This window comes from Cucumis sativus, chromosome 4 (assembly GCF_000004075.3).
Source record: "Cucumis sativus cultivar 9930 chromosome 4, Cucumber_9930_V3, whole genome shotgun sequence".
NCBI classification, from domain to species: Eukaryota; Viridiplantae; Streptophyta; class Magnoliopsida; order Cucurbitales; family Cucurbitaceae; genus Cucumis; species Cucumis sativus.
This window is the reverse complement of record NC_026658.2, coordinates 10,062,798-10,083,962: the sequence shown is the minus strand read 5'-3', so window position 1 is coordinate 10,083,962 and position 21,165 is coordinate 10,062,798. Positions and strand designations below refer to the sequence as shown.

Sequence of the window (21,165 nt, the reverse complement as noted above, 5' to 3'; positions counted from 1 at the left end):
CATTTTTCTTTCTTATTTGTAGCTGCTAATTTTGTACAAATTTAAGTATAGGTATTGATTTCATTTTGTTTTGGCTTTAATTTATGTAATGTAATGTAATGGTGCATTTATGTGAATAAAAAGAAACAATGTTATTGCTCCCATCTATAGAATAAGGTATTAATAACACAATACGTGCAACTAAATTAGGAACAGAAATAAAATGATAAAAAACTGTGTTTTATTATTATTATTAATTATGTGTTTAGATGTATTCATCCAAAATCAAATAAATAGAACATTTCATTCAATGAATTTGATTGTCCCAAGCTTGTTTGATAATTATTTTGTTTTTAAAATTTAAGTATATATAACTCCAACATTCCTAATTTGTTATCAATATTCTATCAATAATTTAAAACTTTAAAAAATGGGTTTGTTGTTTTAATTTGTTTAAAATTTGGGAGTATTTCTTGTAATTTAATTGATATTTGTTATTACAAAGAATTAGAACTGATTAGTCCTAATTATGAAAATGATATGAATTTAAAATGTTTATTTTTATGAGATGTAACAATTCTAAAGATCAAAATGAAATTAGAGAGAAAACAATAATGGGAAGAATAAAGAAAAATAATGCTTTTGAATTTATTTATTTTTTATTAATGTTTCAGATATATTAAATTTTGCCTAATGTCAAAACGGTGTCGTGGTGTAGTTGGTTATCACGTCAGTCTAACACACTGAAGGTCTCCGGTTCGAATCCGGGCGACGCCAATTCCTTTTCTCACCTTTTTGTATTATTTATTTCTTGAATTTTAAAAAATATATGTGTGTGTGTGCAAAAACGTAAAAAGTTTCATTTTCTCAATGGAAGCATCAAATTGGTATATGACCATCCACTTTCTAAAAAGCACTTGGGGGATAAAAGGGATAATAAAAAGAAGAAGTTAAAAGAATAATAATCATAGGAAAAAGTGATTTTAAAAACCTTTGGCTAAAAAGAGAAAAATTGGAAAACAATGGGTTTGAGATTTAAGAGGTGAGGATGGAAAGAGAAGAAAAGAGAGGGAGGAGAAATGAAAGCAGACAGAGAGAAATAGCAAAGGACACAATCTGCTTCACAAGGCAACTAAGCTTAGACATATCATAACATATGCAACAACAAGTACTAACTAGACCTAACCATTAAGTGCACCTATTATTACATACTATGTACTAAATAAGTATTTTTTTCAAAGATATAAGATACACGATAAGAACAATTTCAAAATAATGTTATTGTGGTAGTAGTAGAATTATAAATTTATGATACTTAACCCTAAATGATAATTATAAGACAATGATATTAGAAAATGATAAAAACAATCTAATTATCGACTAATAAAATTTGATTAGGATTAGGTCAAATTTGATTAGAGATGCTAATATATAAAAATGAACCTAAATAATAATAATAGTAAAAAAATAAATAAAATAATGTTAATTGTGATACACTGTTTGACTGATTGGAGCTGAGGATAATGGTGGTCACCATTGACGATGAGCTTGTTAGGCCTTTGCCCTAACAACTCCTCTTCTCCTCTTTTCTCCTTCTTCTCCAATTCTCATCTTCGTCTCCCCGTCCCTCGCCTTTCTAACCGTTGTTGCCTTTCAGGTTTTCTTCTCCATCGTTATAACTCTCTTACTGCTTCTTGATTCTCACTTTCTAGTGGTTTTGTGTGTTTTCTTCTCATATTTTACTACTCTTATAATCTTAACATCCTGTCTACTCATTTGACTTGGCAACTTCGCTTTCAATTCTGCATTAGATTTTTTTTTCTCCCGAACGTTAATGGGAAAACCAATGGCATCAGTTTAAAGTACATATGTAATGTTCGTTATAAAGGGCGGTTTAGTTTTTTTTTTCTGATCATCTCAATTGTTTTTATTGTTTTCAAGTGAATCGGCAATGTATTTGCAACTCTCCTTTTGGATTTGGGTGTTAAAAATTCTCTCCTTGAGTTATTTTATCCATTAGCGTGGAGTGGAGTGGGAAGGATACGTGGGTCAGAAATTCATTTTATTGTATTTTGATATTGCAGGGGCAAAAGGTTCGGTCTTTACAGCACAGTTGGGTTATAAAAGCGACAGTCAGAGTGAGTTCCAACCAAAGGATTTGATGGCTGGAGAAAAGGAAATTTCAGGAATATACAGAAACCCTTACCCACCTATTGAGCCATACAGTACTGGATTTTTGAAAGTGTCGGATCTTCATACTATTTATTGGGAGCAATCTGGGAATCCCACTGGTCATGTGAGTATATTCTACCATCCAACCATGTTTATAATTTCCCCTAATTCTGAAAATAATTGTCTTTAGGTTGCGCTCACATCGATTAATCTCATGGGTGAACTGGGCTAACTCTATCCTACAACATTTGGGTGTCAAGAAAACTCGTAGGAAATTAATTCATAGGTAGTTGATCTCCCTGGTTTGAACCCATCAACTCTTAGTCATTTATTAAGGCTGTCTTCTTTTTTACTATTTTGCAAAACCAAGATGGTTAAATCCATTCTAATACAACCATCCCTCATTTATGTTAAGGTACTTATCAATGTTACTTTGGTTGTTGAAACTGTTGTGCGAGCAAGTTGAACAAAATTTGATTACCTTCGGTTTGTAAAGAAATATCAGAGCGCACTTCACTCAGGGCACGCTCCTAGTAACTATGAAAAATGATAAAAAGTCGACAGATGCAGCTTGCTGTATAGTCTAGGATTCTATAAAATGGACATGCTCTTGAAGAGTTGCAGTCTCAGATGACATGTATCATTGCTGTAAAATAAACCATTTAGGGGGTGTTTGGGAAGCTGAAATGTAATTAGAATTCCTTGAAATCAGAGGGGTGTTGGAATGTTTGTCAAATTGAGGGTGGAACAAAAACATGACCGTAAAGCATGAAAATAATGGAAAATAGGATTTAATTGTAAATTGCTGAAATGATTATGAGTTTAATATTACATTTCAGGTTCAAAACTTTCAACCAAACATGAATTTTGGATTACATTACATTCCAATTCCAATATGGGTGCCCAAACACACCTTGAATGTTCTTCTTTACATGGCCTTATCAAGTCAGTAAATTGTTGGATGTGTTCACTTCAGATTCTTATTAATTATCATATTGTTTAACTGATCATGCAGCCAGTGGTCTTTCTACATGGGGGACCAGGGGGAGGAACTGCTCCAGGCAATAGAAGATTCTTTGACCCAGATTTTTATAGAATTATTTTGTTTGATCAGGTGTTTTCCTCAATCCTAATCTTGTTCCATCAGTATTGTCTACCTCTGAAGTTAAAAAAAAAAAACAAAAATCTTGCAGCGAGGTGCAGGGAAAAGTACACCACATGCTTGCTTGGAGGATAATACCACGTGGAACCTCATTGATGACATTGAGAAGCTAAGGGAACACTTGGAAATTCCAGAGTGGCAGGTCACAATTTCTTGAACTGCTTGTTTTCCCACCCTTCTGCCATAATCACGATTCTTGTTTTTAAGGTTCTGTAGTCATGTCAGTGTATTCAACAATGTTTTTTAGCTAGTGTCTTGACTCAGTAATATATGTGGTTGTGTAGGTATTTGGAGGTTCCTGGGGTAGTACGTTGGCTCTTGCTTATAGTCAATCTCATCCAGAAAAGGTGCTCACTTTTGCCAAGTTTACCATTTTCCTCCATAGTGGAACTCCTTGTAATTGAGAAACATGTCACCGGAAAACTTTTATCAACATTTCTGCGGTTTTGATTATATGGTTTTTGGTTTAATCCAAGGTTACGGGATTAGTTCTTAGAGGGATCTTTCTTCTGCGGAAAAAGGAAATTGATTGGTTTTATGAAGGTGGTGCTGCCGCTATATATCCTGATGGTAAGCTTCTTCACTAATTTTGCTTTCACAGAAATATACTATGATGTGATCTATGAAAATTCTAATTAATAAAGCTTTATAATCTGCAACATCTGTAACATGTTAAATCAAATTTGATGATGGTCGAACTCCAAGGGTATAGATTTTTAGATTACAATGGCTTCTAATATGTATGATGGAGGAAGCACTTCCAAAAGAAATCTTCTGTAAACTGTTTTGTTCACTTGATTTTTTTTTTGAATGCAGCCTGGGAGTCTTTTAGGGATCTAATTCCCGAAAGTGAGAGAGGATGTTTTGTTGATGCTTATAGTAAAAGATTGAATTCGAAGGATATGGAAACCCAAGTAAGTTCTATCATCTTATTTAGCTTCTTGGCTAGTACTCTTATCTCTTACAATACCTAGATCATTATTTTGAGTTTATATTTTGAATGGAGTTTCTTTCCGATTTATTTGTCCACGATATTGAACTTTTTTCTCATACATCTGAAAATGTGAAATTATCTGAGAATGAAATCATCTGAACCATGGTATTATATGAAACAAATATTTAGTCTGTGAAAAAAAAAAGTAAATGTATCTACGAGGCAAAATAAATGGCTTACACCAGAGTGTTGATACTTTCCCTATCAAATGTACAAACACAACGGGTGATACAAGATGAGTTAAAATGTAAGCAATGGGAGGCAAAATAAATGGCTCATGCAATCACAATGGTTGTGTAGGACTCTTAGTTGATGCTTCTAATGACATGTAAATCCCATGAACTAACTCCTTCTGATAAAAAACAATGGTTATTTAACTAGTTGGCTGGTGATACTCTTCCTGGGATGATGAGTGGTTTTCAACAAACAGTCACTCCAAAGTGGTAATTCGTTCTCTAGACTCTAGCTTCCCTCAAAAATGAATTTCTTAACAACGCCAGAAAAAAGTACCCTACATAATCCCGCTCTGTTGTCATGTATTATGACAGAATGTTATGAGAGATTGCTTAATAATATTTCTTTCTCTGATGTCATATGTATGACCTACATAAAAAGCCATGAACCAAAATAATAGAATATAAAACTATCATAAAGACATGTTTGCGTTGGAAGGGCTCCTAAAAATTAACTCCTCCACCACGTTTTTGAGAAATTTTCCAATTTCATATATGAATGTCAGAGGCAGAAGTTCTGTAGAATTAATCGATGCTCATTACAGTTTTTTTTTTTGGTAAGTATGCCTCGACTCCACAGAATGTCACATGTAATATGAAAATAATAAAAAAAGAAAAAACCTGTATGGTTTTCATTTGTGTTTGGTGCGCTTTCTTCTGTTTTTTCATTCATCTTCGCAAAATTTGAATTCTTATTGAAAAACGGTAAATTTTCATCCATATGAGAAAAGAATCTGTCAGTAACATATGTAACGAAAAATGATGGCAGCACCTTCATTTTTATGTGTGCTGCATGCATAAAATTAAGTTTTGGTGGCATCATATATTAAAATTTGATAGTTGCGTCATTCTGAAGTATGCCCTATAATAAAAGGGGAAATCGCAGTTTCTCCCTATTATTTCTTTTAAATGGTGAGTTAATGCTTATATATTACATGTTAGTTTGCTAAGGCTCTCCTCTAATTTTCTAGTATGCAGCTGCAAGAGCGTGGACCAAATGGGAAATGATGACTGCTCATCTTTTGCCAAATGAAGAGAACATTAAAAGAGGGGAAGATGATAATTTTTCATTGGTAAATTGTTTTTTTGCTTGTAAATTCATATTTGCGTCAACTCGTCCAATTACTCCCTCCTATGATAACTACCAACTCAACATAACTCAACACCTCCTTCGTGTCGCATCAACACACTATTTTTGTGGGACAAACTGCTAAATTCTACATTGTATGGATGTCAAAGAAACATATAGGATATTAAATCTTAGGTAGGTGACCTAACCACCATACTTTGAAAACCTCTTCATATTAGTTTTCTTCATTATTTGAAGATTTTAGGGGCAAGGTCATCCCCAGTACCAAGTGGTAAGATAAAGGAGGTCGTAGGTTAATAAAGCGTAGGGTACAGAGAGTTAGCAAATTTCGCATCTACAGTTAATGAAGAATGATAAAGGAGGCGTTTGTAGGAATCTCTTGAGGATTCTTTTTAATTGAACGAGGCATTTGTAGTGTTTCTAGGAAGTTTTGGAAAATTTTTGTGGGGAAGAAGACCATTATACGAGTCCTTGTTTCTTCTGCATATTGTCACAATAGGGGTTCTTTAAGTTTTTTTCTTCTTTTTTTTTGGTAATTTTGTATGCTTATTAGGGTGAACAAACTTGCAACTTCTGACCCACGTCCAGAAAGATAAGATAGTATATGGGTCTAAGAAATGACAGTATTGTTTTTGTTTTGGATTTTTTAAACTTGAGTAATGCTATAATTCTGCTTGTAATGCAACCCATAATTCTTTTTGCCACTTTCCTTTTTGTTTGACCCAGGCATTTGCAAGGATTGAAAACCATTACTTCGTAAATAAGGGGTTTTTCCCTTCTGATTCCTTTCTGCTAGATAATATTGACAAAATACGACATATCAATGCTGTAATTGTACAGGTACATTTGCCTATCCTATCCAACTTATCAATGCTATAATTATCCCATTCAATATATTGGCTTGGGTACCTCCGTTTACTATTTTGGTTTATTGGATGGATTAGCCGATCTTTTCTTTTAGTAATTAATTTTTTCTTTTGTTTCCTAATAAAGGAAATAAGTTTGAGAATTTGAAGCAATCGTTTTAATCTTTTGGTAACAGTTTTGTATAGTACATGAAACAGAGGGCATTGTATTCTGCTTTTTCTTTCCATTGTTTGCACTATAGATGTTAAGCTTCCCTCATACCTTTTGTGATCGTTGTCAATTTATTTTTCCTTTTCTTTTGTTTTCGTGGTATACATTTCATTGCTGAAAGGAGTTATTGAAAAAAACAAAAAAAGAAGGAAAAAAAATTTAAATGGTACTTGTGAAGTTTATACCAAGTTTTTGTGTCATTGATCATACCAGGAGATGATGGACTAGAATCTAAGTTTGATAACAAAATATGAAACTACTTTTTGTCGTCATTTTGCAGGGAAGATATGACGTTTGCTGTCCAATGATGTCTGCTTGGGATCTTCATAAAGTGTGGCCCGAGGCGGAATTAAAGGTAAAAGAAACTACTGTGGTCTATTTCTTAGTCTAATATAGGTTTCTATTTCCCATCAGTTTCCTTTCATTGGGCTTGACTGCGATTATATTAACTGAAGTTGTGTTACTGGATGTTCATACATTTGAGTTATTACTTCACTCTGCTTCAACGATTAAGAACGAAATTGTGGATTTATGTTCTTTTTTTAAAAATTTTTATTGTGGACAAGGTTTAAAATTTAAATACAACATGGATGTTACCTGTCACTTCCCTCTAACTAATTTTATTTCCCGGTTAAGAAACAATTTCACTTCTAGGAAATTAGTTACAAGCAGAGAGAAAAAGCAAACCTCATGATGAAGAAAATATGCCCCCTAGGGTGGCCCGTTGGCCAGGGCTTGGTGTTTCTTGGTCATGCCAACTTAGAAGTCTTAAGTTCAAGCCTTGTGAGTTTAAACATGAAAAATCCTTCGTCTCCTCCCCGAGCTATGGGTAGCTGCAGGTACCCCAACTAGGTATATAATAAGGGAAAAACCGGTAAAAAAAAAAAAAAACTTCTAATTGATTGAAAGAGTTTATGAAGAAAGGTTACATTCTTACTTTCAATCCAAAAGATTACAGAAACAAAGGGCTCTAATATTAGGGTGTAGCCATTTGACCTTCTTGAAATGAACACTTGAATCTACATTGATTTACTTTTTTTTACCATTTTTCTGAAGTGCTCCCTATGTGTGTGTGTGTATATATGATTAGATTATTCTCAACTGTTGATGCATCATTTGAAAGTAGTTACTGAATCTTAAACTCTTACGACTCTATATATGCAGATCATTTCCGACGCAGGCCATTCCGCTAATGAGCCTGGAATAGCTGCCGAGCTCGTGGCTGCGAATGAGAAGCTGAAGAACATCCTCCAGAAGAATGGACCATAGTAACACTCCCAAGTCCCAAGTATATTTCTCACAATTCTACTCATCTAATAAATAAGTCATCAGAATCTTAAATAAATTGGGGGATGCCAAAGTGTATTATTCAGTGGCATTTGTTAATGCTTGAACATTGACCATTTTTTAAATACAAAAGGTTGGAGAAACTTCCAAGGAGATTATAATCTCTATCCCCATCTTCATTCCGAACGTCCATCACTACTTGAATTTAATTTTATGTACTTTGAATGATATTTAAATTAAATTTAGTCCGTGTGCTTTTAATAAATCTTAAATTTGGTATGGATGTAGATCCTTTTAGTATAGATGCATAACACAAGTAAAACAACACCAAATGTAATCCGTTGAGGTCTATTTTTTAAATTATTATTGATTTATTGCAATTTTGATAGGGTAAACATTGTCAAAATGTAAAGTACGAGGACTAAAATAATATTTGAACATTATGTTATTTGTTGTCTAAACAACACCAACATTTTCTACCTTTGGCTGATCTCATTTACTCCTGAAATTACTAAAATCACTCCGATTCTTTCTTCTCCACCAAGAAAACCATCTTCTGCAACTTCACAACTTTTGTGTTTTTTTTTTGTCTTCTTCGCCTTTCTTTCTTCTTCAAAACAAAAGGAATTTAGCAAGAGAAAGAAGCAAGAGCGAGGTCAAGGAAGAAATGAGAGCAAGAATCCAAACTAAGCAAAAAAATCAAAGAAAAAGAATGCAATTGTCTAATGAGAAACTAGAGGAAAAAGTGAAAGAAAAGAATAGGACCTCATACATTCATCTTTTGAATGTTAGATCAAGTTTAAGGTCATATTTGTGTTAGAAACCTTGGAACTTGAGAATTAAACAAAAAATTTAATACCTTTATTATTCAAGCAGAAGTTTTTTGAAATCAAATTTTAAGATCTTACATTTTGTCAAATTCCATGTCGATTTTTATTGATATTTATATCAATTTAATTAGTGTAAAAATAACTTGTAAAAGTTAAATTAATTAACCACAAAAAGTGGCCCATCCCACAAAAGACAAAACTATTTACCTAATTTGCTTAAAGACTCCTTCCTCCTAATTTTATTCTTTGAAAAGTATATTATAAAATCCAATTAACCCAAACTGTTGATATAAGAAAGCTTAAATTACGGTAATACCCTCGTTGGACATCTGAGAAAGAGACATCTAAGAATGAGGTTTGGATGTATGGATTGTACGATTTATGTATGCTATGACTTAGTAGTCCCTCAATCTCTCTCCCGAATGTGGAGCTTCGCGCATGGCACCGCGATTCACTCTCTCTCTGTTGCCTCCATTTTCACCTCTCTCACCCTCCGATCTGCTTATTCCCCTTCATTTTCTAGGTTGGTATGATGTTTACATTTGTTTTTTTGTACTTGCTTCTCGATTCAGGCAATGCATTTCATGTAAACACGTCATTTCTTTTTTCTTTTCTTTTTTTTCTTCTCTTAGCTACAACCCTAATTTATGTAATTCAATATCGATTTAGATCTTAGTTCATGTTCGGAAGCTGCTTTATGCTACGAGATTGAATTTCTTTTATTTTAAGATAGATTAGCCTGCTCAGACATGTTCTTAGGTTCTTCTTTTCGTTACATTTTTCCTGTTGGCTGTCAATTTTGATTTAGCTTTTTTTTTTTAGTCAGAAATGAACGCTACTCGAAATTAATCGTACAATTCATTCAATGTAGAAGATAGTTGACTAAGTTTTGTTTTCCAGTGAACTTCAAATCTTTTTTTTTTTTTAAATTACTATAAAAAATATACGTTTTGAGTAAAAGTTGTGAAAGTATTCCTTGAAGTTTATTCAAGCAAGTTACATCAAGAATTACCAGAAAACTCTTCAACAAGAAAATTAGAAAAGCTGTTCACTGAATTCCCTTTGAAGTGGATACCTCTAATCAGAAGAAATCATAAATAGAGATATAGTTCTAAATTAAGAAGTGGTAGAGTCCCACGTGAAAGAATTCGAAGTTAGTGATTTGGAATGTTCTTTTTCTTTTATTATTTCCTAACCAAAGCTCGGGTTCTTACCCAAAAAAAGATTCAATAAAATAATAATAAAAGAGGAAAAAAAAACCACTGTATTCTCTGCCTATTTATAGTGCATGTTCTTGGGCACAAACGACAATTTAATTTAGAACCTTCGAGCCTGTGGGTTGGCCAGTTTTTTTTTGGAAATGCCATCAACAGTTTCCTTAGAACTCAAGGACAATAGATCTTGTTTAAGTAAGGTTGTTACTCCTAATATGAAGAATCAACTTACTTTTTATGTATGTTAAGAAGGAAAGAACTTTTGTTTACATTTGAGAGCGTTACTCTGTTGGCTCAGGTGCCTTTACATGAGTGTATGTGCTGTTTTCCTTGCAGATAGTCCTTTTATATTTTCAATACTCGACACATTTTATCGCTGACTTCCTTGTAATCTTTTTTTCCATCCAAATCTATTTAACATTTGTTTTCCCAAATTTTATTAAGTTAAATGAAATCATGAATCGAATGGCTCTTTCAGATCCTTTTCCTGCTTATGAGAGCTGATTTGTGGACATCCCAACAGTCTAATAAACATTGAGTGGAAACAAAGCCCTAACTGACTTCGTCGCAATAATGGAAAGGGAAAATTCATAGAATTGGCTGTTATGCAGAGCAAGTGGTTCCGGGATTGGATTATCTCATATGGAGGATCATACATTTGTCGTAGGTCAAGAGTTTCCTGATGTCAAGGCATTTCGAAATGCAATTAAAGAAGCTGCTATAGCTCAACACTTTGAGCTACGAATAATCAAGAGTGACTTGATACGTTATTTTGCAAAATGTGCTGAAGAGGGTTGTCCATGGCGAATTCGTGCTGTTAAACTTCCTAATTCTCCAATCTTCACAATTAGAAGCCTTCAAGGGACACATACCTGTGGGCAAAACGCCCAAAATGGACACCATCAGGCCTCCATAGATTGGATAGTTAGTTTCATAGAGGAACGATTGCGGAACAACATTAATTACAAACCAAAAGATATATTGCATGACATCCATAAGCAATATGGCATCACTATACCTTATAAGCAGGCGTGGCGTGCAAAGGAACGGGGCCTCGCCACGATTTTTGGTTCTTCTGAAGAAGGTTATGGTCTTCTTCCTTCGTACTGTGAACAAATTAAGAAAGCGAATCCTGGGAGTGTTGCAGAGGTCTTTACCACTGGTTCGGACAATCACTTCCAGCGACTCTTCGTTTCATTTTATGCATCCATATACGGTTTTCTTAATGGTTGCTTCCCTGTGATTGGCCTTGGTGGAATCGAGCTTAAAAGCAAATACCTAGGTACTTTACTATCAGCTACTTCTTACGACGCTGATGGTGGAATGTTTCCAGTTGCTTTTGGTGTAGTTGATGCTGAAAATGAGGAGAGCTGGCTTTGGTTTTTGTCGGAGTTGCATAACGCACTCAAGATGAATGCTTGGAATAAATTTCACCTCACATTTTTATCAGATGGTCAAAAGGGAATTCTAGATGCCTTGAGAAGGAAATTCCCAAATTCTTCACATGCATTATGCATGCGCTACTTAAGTGAAAATATTGGAAAAGAGTTCAAAAACTCAAGGCTTGTTAGTCTTGTGTGGAAAGCGGCATATGCTAAAACTACAATTGCTTTCAAAGAGAGAATGTCAGATATAGAAGAGATTTCACCTGAAGCTGCGAAGTGGATACAGCAATTTCCTCCTCATTGGGCATTAGTTTATTTCGAAGGAACCCGATATGGACATCTTTCTTCAAATCTAGAGGAGTTCACTAAATGGATTCTTGATGCACGTGAGCTGCCAATTATCCAGGTGATTGAGCGGATTCATAGTAAACTAATGGCCGAGTTTGAAGAGCGGCGTGCTAGGAGTACATCATGGTTTTCCTTTCTGACTCCATCAGCTGAGAAACGAATAGTGGAAGCAATTAAACTTGCCTCATCCTATCAAGTTCTTCAATCAGATGAGGTAGAGTTCGAGGTTCTATCAGCTGATAGATCATATATAGTCAATATCGGAAAACGATGTTGCCTCTGTCGTGATTGGCAGCTTTATGGAATACCTTGTTCACATGCCGTTGCAGCGATTGCATCATGTAGAAAAGATGTCCATGCCTTTATGGAGAAGTGTTTTACGGTTTCTGGTTACAGGGAAGCATATGAAAAAAGTGTACATCCAATTCCCAGAAAACTTGAATGGAAAAGACTCGATGATACTCCTATTGATGATGATACACAAATTGTTCGACCACCAAAGTTCCGTCGACCGCCAGGACGACCTGAAAAAAAGAGAATTTGTGTAGAGGACCTGAATCGAGAAAAACACACCGTGCACTGTAGTCGATGTAACCAAACAGGACACTATAAGACTACCTGCAAGGCACAGCTCATGAAGAGCATCGAACAATTCTAGAAGTCAAATTTTGTACATTCCTCATTTTGTGAATTGGACAGTATTTAGTTTCTAGGTAATAGTTGGCTCTTAGATTTGTAAAAACTTTAAAGTAGGAAAAATCGCTAATCTCTAGTGTATATGAAGACTGAGTGGTTGGCTACGTGATTATGGTTAATGCTGCAATATCAGGTGTTCCATTTCACTGTTTCTACCATTATCGGACTTCTTTTATGTACAAAATCCCACATTCCAAACACTCTTATTGGAGTTCTTTTATGTTTAAAGGAAATTTTTGGTATCAAACTCCATTGAGAACTTCCAAACTATACGTCCTTTACTCCTTTCTTGAGCACACCTCAAGGATCAAGATCAAGTTTAGTATAAGTCTTTTAGCTATTGCTTTGTGTTTAATTTGTCCCAACTTTCTTACAGTTAAAAAATTATAGACAAAAATAAAAGATTAAGAAATTATAGACAAAAATAAAAGATTAAGAAATTATAGACAAAAATAAAAGATTAACATTTATTAAACTTCGTTCAATAATCATTTTGTTTTTTTTATTTTGTTTTCAAAATTTATGTTTATTGACAACCATTTAGTTTCTTGTTTTGTTTTTAAAAATTGAAGTTGATTCCATATTGAACTTTTTGTGATGATAAACCATAACAAAAATTTGAAGAAATTTATTTTTTAAGTTTATTGAAGTTGATTCCATATTGAACTTTTTGTGATGATAAACCATAACAAAAATTTGAAGAAATTTATTTTTAAGAACTTGTTTTTGTTTTAAAATTTATTTAAAAATTCAATTATTGTATGTAAATTACTATAAAAGAAAAAAAAAAGGCTCAATTAATAGTGCAAATTGATTAATCTCAACACATTAAATTAAGCACAAAGCCGACTCGCTTTGCCTTACCAACCCATTCGGCCAAAGTCGAGCAAGTGATAGCATGATTTAAGGCCCCAATTAGCCTAACGGTGGTCCTTCTAGGTTCAATAGCACCCATATAGTTCCAAACATTTGCATTAGAATCAAGGTATTCAATGTGACATAATAATATAACGATATTTACATGGCTTCATTTATTGTACTCTAATGATTTCAATTGGCAATGGCAATCAATTATATTTTTCTATTATTCAAAAAATTTAATTAATTTTCCCTTTTTCCCTTAAGATAGTTTTCATAAATCTAAAATTATATACTTCAAGCAGTAGTCGTGGTCTATACTTGGGCAATCAAACTTTTGAATTTTGAAGTGCCCGAAATTTCGTTGGGAAGAATTTATCTCCACCCTTTCGACAAAGAAAAAAAAAAAGAACTTGAATTTGAGAATTAATGGATTTTAAGACGGTTGATTGTTGACTTTATTGATAGCTTCTTTATTTGAATTTCAAATTTGAAAATTAGATCTTCAAACTTATATTGTTATTTCCAATTCTCTCTGTCTGTCAAATTTTCTCAAAGTTATTTCTTAAAACATGATATCGCAGTTGCCCAACGAGACATTAGAAAACTGATGGCATTTCAAGATGTTAGCTTAGCTCCTCCATATTTTAGACATTGGTGGTTGGCATGCATCTCAAGTTCAATCGTTTTTCTTGTTACTATTTCCAATTTAAAATAAACCACCACAAAGAAAATAACTTAGATGTTTATGTAACAAATTCTTGAAGGTTAACTTATCATTCGCTAATGAATAATGGCAACTTCAAAATAAACCACCACAAAGAAAATAACTCAGATAATGTGACCAAGTCTTGAATGTAAACTGCTCATATTCTTATTCAAAAGAGTTTTAAGTTAGTGGATGATGGTAAGCCCAACCAATAATTCATATTCTTAATATCGAGCACCTCATCTATATCCATCATCCTCCTTAATAAACTCGGAAAGTTCTCTAAGTTCTCAACAAAAGGGGGCGTGTGTTTTCAAATACTTCATTAAGAAAAAAATTAGGCTAATCACGTGATTGGAAATATAAATTTATTCATTCAAAAAGAGAGATTACCCCAATAGAGGCCTAAATGCAATAGGTGCCATCATTTACTCCCATGCGAAGAATGGCTTCCAACTAAAACTACAATGGCAGAGACAAATGTCAAAAACAAATTGGATGCACAATTAACAAGAGTTTAATGAAAAATAGGATGGTTACCTGTGACTTGAACCTCTCATCAAACTGCATCCCTCTTCTCCCTTCTTTCACTTGTATAGCTGCTTGAATCTTCTGCACGCTTCCAAAACATTCTCCCTGTGACCAAAAGCACTTACCCTGATAAACCCTTCTCCAGCGGGTCCGAATCCACTTCCAGGTGTAGTCACCACATGTGTTTTCTCCAGTATCTCGGCAAATACATCCCATGAACTCCGGCCAGGGAAATGAACCCACACATATGGTGCATTCTTCCCTCCATACACATTAAATCCAAGCGAGTTAAATGTGTCCATTATGATACTAGTATTTTCTTTGTAAAACCCGATAACCCCATGCATAGCCTGCAAGCAGAAGTTGATAAATTACATGATCTCCTGTAATTTATTGCCATCTTGAATTGTACTGCGTTCTATAAAGTGCTCCAAATTAGAGTCGTTGAATAAGAGCATTTGGTGTTTGTTGGGCTTGTATGGGCTCTAATTCTACCTTTAGAAAGAAAGACCAAATTTTGTGGTAAGCTAGTTTCTTTGCAATTTAATGGAGTCTTTGGGTTGTGAGAAACAATAAATCCAGCTTAGGGAGGTCAAGAGATCTGGTTAAAGATGTTTGGGAGGTGACTGGATTCAATGCTTTCTTACAAACGTCGATTACTGGCCATTTTTACAATTGTGAATTTGTCAGCTTAGTCCTGTTCCTTTTTAATGTTTTAGTTGTTAGACTCCGACCTTTTCTTTCTGTCTGGGCTTGGTTTTCTTGTACGTCTTTGTATATCTTTCCTTTCTCTAAATGAAAATGTGGTTTATGTCCAATTAAATAATGAAGTGCTCTAATTTTTCCTGTCATTTCTTCAAACTCAAGGATACAGTTGTAGAATCTATAGAACAAATCATGTTGTAGTAAGGATGTTTTTTCCGGTCATTTCAAGGGATTAAAATTATTGTGCATGTTTTATATTTCTATTAATCAAATTGGGGAAGAAGATACTATAACTAGCAGACCAACCTCAAGGCCTTCTGGTGAAAGACAAGCCAAACCCCCAGCTTGGGAAATGTTGGATGCACCATTGAAGCAAGTACAAACAATGCGGTTGAAATCTTTAGCAACTGGGAATCCATCAGAAAACAGAAGCTCCTTTGGAACAACTGTCCAACCAAGTCGAACTCCAGTAAACCCAGCATATTTGCTAAACGATGATGTCTCAATTGCAACCTGCATAATGGAAAGATAGACATGCAACATCCCATAAATTGGCTATTATTCCTCAACTAAAGTGAAAGTATATAAATAATGAAAGAATAAGCCAATTAAACATCCAAATATCTCCACTATTGCCCTATTGCCCAATTTAAACGAAAAGCCAAAATCTCTCTTGCTACATAATTTCAAGCCTCCCTAAGGTCATAATTAATTTCCTACTCTGTGTCTCCATTCTCTACTAAGGGTGAGAATAATAGTCCGAAAAACAGAGCCGACTAACCAAAACCAACCGAACCGAACATGGTTGGTAGAAGATAAGGCAAGGCTCCGTCAATGTTGGGTTAGGAAAAAACCAAACAGACAACATTGGATACAATAGCATTTTCACTAATTTACTCCAACTGCAGATGTGCTAAGAAAGATTCGTGGATCATTGGATACAATAGCATTTTGATTTTTAAGTACAGTAAAGCAAATTCATTTTCACGAAGAGATTTTTCTTGCATTAAGTAACTGAGGTGTGTATGCTCTTATTAGGCTTTATAAATGATACAGCTGGAATGTGGAATCTCATGATATAAAGGAAAGGAACAATCTAGTAGGATATCAGAAATACATATTGGAACTTTGAGAGATTCAAAACTGACACAAGTATATTAAGACTGAGTAAGCAACCAGAATGAAATTACCTAAAATGTAAATCTGATACCAAGTGCAGACATTGAAAAAGCAGTCTAACAGAATTTACCTCCTTCGCTCCGGGAATTTCAAAGATAGATCTTGGATTATCGTCTGATATATACATTGCATATGCTGAATCATAGACTATAATTGATCCATTCTTTTTAGCAAACTGCACCAGTTGGGTCAACTGTTCCCTAGATGCAGATGAGCCAGTAGGATTGTTTGGTGAACAGAAAAATATAATATCTGTCCGGGGAACCTTAGATAGATCGGGAAAAAATCCATTTTCTGGTGTACACCTCATGTATTCAATATTGCCATATTTCTCAACATCCTTCTGGTACTGTCCAGTCTGCCCCAAGATGACGCTCGAGTCCACATAAGCCTACAGTTCCACAAATTCTTGATTAGAAATTGAGTTAGCAGAGGTTTGTATGAAGTTCTACAGCCTAAACAATAGATGTCTTTGGCTGTTACTTCATAACTACCAAAAACACCTAAACCAATAAGTGGGAGAATGGACCAACAGACTGATATCAAAATATCTTTTCTAAGTTTTGAGAAACAAAATATATTATTACTTATGGTTTGATCTGAAGTGACTAACCTACCAGAAGTTATCAAAGGGTGCATATGTAAATTGCACAAGAGTAAAGCTTATCTTTTGAATAAAGAATTGCATCCATTGAGAAAAAAAATGAAAAATCACCAGGTACCAAATAATCATTGAAAGTTTTCATTAATGAGAAGAGAAAATCACCGGGTATGATGGGTCCTGCACCGCCATCGACACATTGGATCCAAAAACAAGCTGCCAAAAGTGGGAAGAGAAGTTAAATAGTAACAAGATGACAGATATGATTACCGGCTATCTTACATATTTAACCAAGGTTAGTAACCAACATTAAAATTTTAAAAAAATGAGGAAAATAAAAATATTACACGGATGAAAGATGTTCCAAACTAAAACAAATTGTACCTGAAGACGTGTTATGTCACATTTTGCACCATCAGAGACGAAGATATCATCTTCTTCTATGTCAAGGTCGCTATAAAATGTTTTGCCAATTAAACTTCTCAATGGCTATACACACCAACATCTAAATTAGAACTTTCAAACATGGAAAGATATGATCCAAAAGAAGCCAAATCATCAAGTCAATGTGGAAAAAAAAAACTTGTTAACACAATAAGGCAGCTACTATACTCAACAAAATGTAATCAGTTACTAACAGCAATCAGCATTTAGTTTGAAACTAAGCAAGCATTAAGGTGGCAAAAGTTTCTGAAAGAAATCAATGCCAAAAGGCAGATGCCTGACAAAACAGCCTAATGATCAAGATTCAAAATACCATTGTCGGAACTCGCCGGAACAAAGTATTTAAATTGTTTAAAGATGCAGGGAAAATACTGCTTACAAAGGGTGCCTTTCACAATATTGATCTGTCTTTCCTACTTGACCATGCAATTGTAATCTTTTTTTCTAAGTGGAAACATTAACGTAAAAGTTTTGATTAGAGCAACATGGAAAGGTGCATCCTACCCAAAAATGCCTTTCGTCAAAGCTCAAAAGCAGAACAAAGATCCAACTGGTTAAAATGAAAGGGAGAGAGCGTTTTTTTTATCAAAATACGCCAAGAATCTAAATCAAGAAAATTTTCTAAGTCGCCCTAAGAATCAAATATAGCTCTTGGCTCTCTCCTGTTAGGCTCCTTCCATGGCTTCCAAAGACCAAATAGCATTTTCCCACAAAACAGTAGCTTTTCCTATAAGGCTATAAAAATATGAGAATGGCCCCAAGTCTTTGCTGGATGAAGTCTACAACTGACCAATGTTTGCTCCAAAACAAGCCAAGCATCTAAAAAACTTCTCATAACTTTGAAGCAAGAATACATTAAAGTGAACAAAGGAGATGCTACGGCTTTTTTCCACTATTTCTACACAAAATTCACCAATTGGGAAGATCACTAACCACAAACCTTAATGTCAATCTAGGAATATTTAATAGTTATTTAGTAACTGAATTTCATACCTTTTCCCCCTGCTCAGCCCCATAGCCACTGTAACCCTCCAGTGTGGATAAAGCATGTGATCTCTGCCAAAGACGCAAACAGAATAGTCATAGATGGGTCACAAGAAGGGAGCGGAAAAAGTATAAGATGTATAAGGTGTCTTCTGGCATGGAGAAAAAAAAAACTCCAGAAAAACCCCACCAGCTCAGTGAAGACAGTTGGAAGACAAAGTATGTAAATTGGAAACCGTAGAATACTTTTTTAACAAAAGACAAATTAGAGACTAATGTTCATAGTTACAAACTAAGAAGCACGGACACGGATACGAGACATGAATATGACACGAAACAGCGTCACACCATATTTTAAAAATCTAGTCTACTCAACGAGTGTTCTATGCATGTCTAATGCATTTGTTGCACTAGCAAGCGTCTAATATGTGTCCAATATGTGTCCACCAAGTGTCGAAGTGTCCAATTGTCCAACACGGACACCTTGCTTTTTAGGATACAAAACTCTACATAAGAGAGAGAAAGTAAACAATAGACAAAACATCAATTAAAAAACATAATTGAAACGATTCTATGAAGAAAAAAACAGTAACGGGGAGCAAAAGGGGACAAATAAGGAAGTATAAAGGCTGGCCAGTTTAAATTTTATTCAAATACTTCTATTTCAAAGACAATTATCTTTTATAAGAATTTCAAAGAAACTGCAGTGAACTTGATTGAATGAGACCTATTTACATGCAAATATGTAAGAGAACGAAAGAACTAATTCCAATGGAGAGAGACAATGCAGTATTACCATCCTAGTAAGCCAACAATGGAAGAAATGAGTTTATCCTAGTTACAAAGTATCAGACCATACGTAAGACAAGATAGATGATCACTAGCAAGGTTCATATTTCCATTATGATATTATGTTAAATTCATTAAAGGCCCAACCAACCTTCCTTCTCATAAATGATGAAATTCTACTTCAACAAGTATTCCTGGACTGAAAATTACTGTTTTTTTGACAGAGATGGCACGTTATTCTTACAGATGTCCTGATTTAAAAGTTACTATAACCAGAACAGAGAATTATTTGTACCTGTGCCATGGCCGACGTAATAACATCAGGAATAGGCTCAGTAGTGTCACCAATTCCAAGGCTAATTACTTTTGCATCAGGAAACTTGAGCAAATGCGCATTCCTTCTCCTTGCAATCTATTATCAGATATAAACACATGAACTACTACGACAAAAACTAATACACGGCAATGGCATCCATATACATAATGAAAAGGAAACTAAAAAGCTGGAGCCAATGAATTCATCAACAACAAGTGCTAGAACCTTAAGCAAAATGCACCACGCACCTCAGGGAAAAGATAGCCAGCTTGAAGTTTGGCCATGTTCTCATTTCGAGAGACCGCTGTTTTGTGAGCTTATGAACAGATTAAGAAAAAAAACAAAAAAAAAAAAAGAACGCCAATAAGAAGATGAAGTAGAAGCAGGTAACTTCTCGTTATTGTTTCAATTATCGAAGTACAGACATCATTCCTTTCATCAACTGGCAATGTACAAGAAGTTCAAAATTGAAGTTTTTTTTTTTTTCATATATCTCATTTCTACAATACCAGTCTTGGAATCTTGAGACGTTGCAACACACATGCAAACGCCGACACGTTTTCCCGGCAATGACACCGTCGGATTCCTGTAGTAGAAATGAGTTAATTTTGTACGATATTCTAAGCAACGAAACATGACATAGAAGTTCCAGGATTGATGAAAAACAAAAATGAAAGAGGTACTTGACACTGAAAGTGGAATGCGAAAAGAAAGCGGATGAGGACGATGAAAGTGCAGCTGAAGATAAGTTGTAAGTAGCTGCCATTTTTTCTTGAACCAGATGAAGTAGAAATGTATTCGGTTCTGCAAAAAGTACAAACCAAAGCAAAGATTTTAATAAAAAGTAGACTATAATAACGGTTTCGAAACATCTTCAAAGGAAAGTTTGAGTTTATGGAAGGATTCGATTGTTGACGTTGGCTTGAGGATGGAAATGTCAGATAAACTAACTGCCTAGTTGAAAAGAAAAGAGAATAAGAGGAAAAGCCTAGAGTCTGACCGGCGGCGGTAAGGTAAGGTTGAGGCAGGACGAGGATGGTACTAGGTCTGGTAAATGGCGTTGCTTGGCAAAAGAAATGAGAAGAAGATGAGGTGGGGCGTTTCGTTGAAGAAGACGAAGAAGAGAGGACCGTACCTGATGCGAGGAAATCTAATTTTAGGGTTAAACTTTTTTGATTTCGGGAAAAGAATTACTTTTTCGAAAGTATTTAGAATATTTATCTTTTTGATGTATTTCAACTCCAAATCTCTCGTTTGTTCTAATTATAAGAACAATAGAATATATTCGGTACTAAAACGATTATTCACGAGTTTTCAAAATCAATATATACATCATACTAATATCAACTATTAATTAATAATAATAATAAATTACATAGGATAGCATTTTAAAAATATAATATACTAATTATTTTGAATTAAATCTGATTCTAAATGATTTTATTTTATTTTTTACATTAATTTTTTTTTGTAAACTAACTGTCTATCCAAAAATGTGATTCTAGTCGGTTAATTAAGTATATTTTTTAGAGTATTATTAAGTATATAAAGTGAATCAATATATAAGTAGGACTTGTATATC

General features: G+C 34.3%; 3 protein-coding genes and 1 non-coding gene across 5 annotated transcripts; 3 read left to right on the top strand and 1 right to left on the bottom strand.

The window, feature by feature from the left end:
- Positions 1–682: 682 nt before the first annotated feature.
- On the top strand, positions 683–756 carry TRNAV-AAC. Its single transcript has one exon. It is a non-coding gene; the product is annotated as a tRNA-Val (tRNA).
- Positions 757–1,419: 663 nt separating this feature from the next.
- Positions 1,420–8,255, top strand: LOC101217220 (proline iminopeptidase). Its single transcript, XM_011655138.2, has 11 exons — positions 1,420–1,636; positions 2,064–2,275; positions 3,167–3,265; positions 3,345–3,455; positions 3,598–3,660; positions 3,790–3,883; positions 4,130–4,227; positions 5,512–5,613; positions 6,357–6,470; positions 6,988–7,062; positions 7,872–8,255. The coding sequence occupies exons 1-11, from the start codon at positions 1,522–1,524 to the stop codon at positions 7,974–7,976; spliced, it is 1,188 nt and encodes a 395-aa protein (XP_011653440.1). The 5' UTR covers positions 1,420–1,521; the 3' UTR covers positions 7,977–8,255.
- A 929-nt stretch (positions 8,256–9,184) lies between these two features.
- On the top strand, positions 9,185–12,719 carry LOC101204073. The gene is made up of 2 exons (XM_011655137.2): positions 9,185–9,347; positions 10,517–12,719. The coding sequence occupies exon 2, from the start codon at positions 10,681–10,683 to the stop codon at positions 12,427–12,429; it is 1,749 nt and encodes a 582-aa protein (XP_011653439.1). The 5' UTR covers positions 9,185–9,347; positions 10,517–10,680; the 3' UTR covers positions 12,430–12,719.
- Positions 12,720–14,166: 1,447 nt separating this feature from the next.
- Positions 14,167–20,747, bottom strand: LOC101217452 (LL-diaminopimelate aminotransferase, chloroplastic). Of its 2 annotated transcripts, none has more exons than XM_004147469.3 (12): positions 20,584–20,747; positions 20,267–20,387; positions 20,093–20,169; positions 19,832–19,899; positions 19,563–19,679; positions 18,488–18,550; positions 17,435–17,539; positions 17,216–17,266; positions 16,520–16,840; positions 15,577–15,783; positions 14,575–14,915; positions 14,167–14,496 (listed from the first exon to the last, which is right to left on the bottom strand). In XM_004147469.3, the coding sequence occupies exons 2-11, from the start codon at positions 20,347–20,349 to the stop codon at positions 14,622–14,624; spliced, it is 1,386 nt and encodes a 461-aa protein (XP_004147517.1). In that variant the 5' UTR covers positions 20,350–20,387; positions 20,584–20,747; the 3' UTR covers positions 14,167–14,496; positions 14,575–14,621. The 2 variants fall into 2 exon arrangements, with proteins under 2 accessions (XP_004147517.1, XP_031740214.1); XM_031884354.1 differs by having other exon boundaries at positions 20,719–20,737.
- Positions 20,748–21,165: the final 418 nt, after the last annotated feature.

Bases quoted from the DNA above. Each gene is read 5' to 3' on its own strand.
- LOC101217220 (XM_011655138.2), top strand. From the start codon at position 1,522: ATGAGCTTGTTAGGCCTTTGCCCTAACAACTCCTCTTCTCCTCTTTTC. The intron at 4,228-5,511 runs GTAAGTTCTATC...CTAATTTTCTAG, and splicing joins CGAAGGATATGGAAACCCAA to TATGCAGCTGCAAGAGCGTG. The intron at 5,614-6,356 runs GTAAATTGTTTT...TGTTTGACCCAG, and splicing joins AAGATGATAATTTTTCATTG to GCATTTGCAAGGATTGAAAA.
- LOC101204073 (XM_011655137.2), top strand. From the start codon at position 10,681: ATGGAGGATCATACATTTGTCGTAGGTCAAGAGTTTCCTGATGTCAAG.
- LOC101217452 (XM_004147469.3), bottom strand. From the start codon at position 20,349: ATGGCAGCTACTTACAACTTATCTTCAGCTGCACTTTCATCGTCCTCA. The intron at 19,900-20,092 runs GTATTGTAGAAA...TCTGTTCATAAG, and splicing joins GTCTCAAGATTCCAAGACTG to CTCACAAAACAGCGGTCTCT. The intron at 19,680-19,831 runs GTGCGTGGTGCA...ATCTGATAATAG, and splicing joins CTGGCTATCTTTTCCCTGAG to ATTGCAAGGAGAAGGAATGC.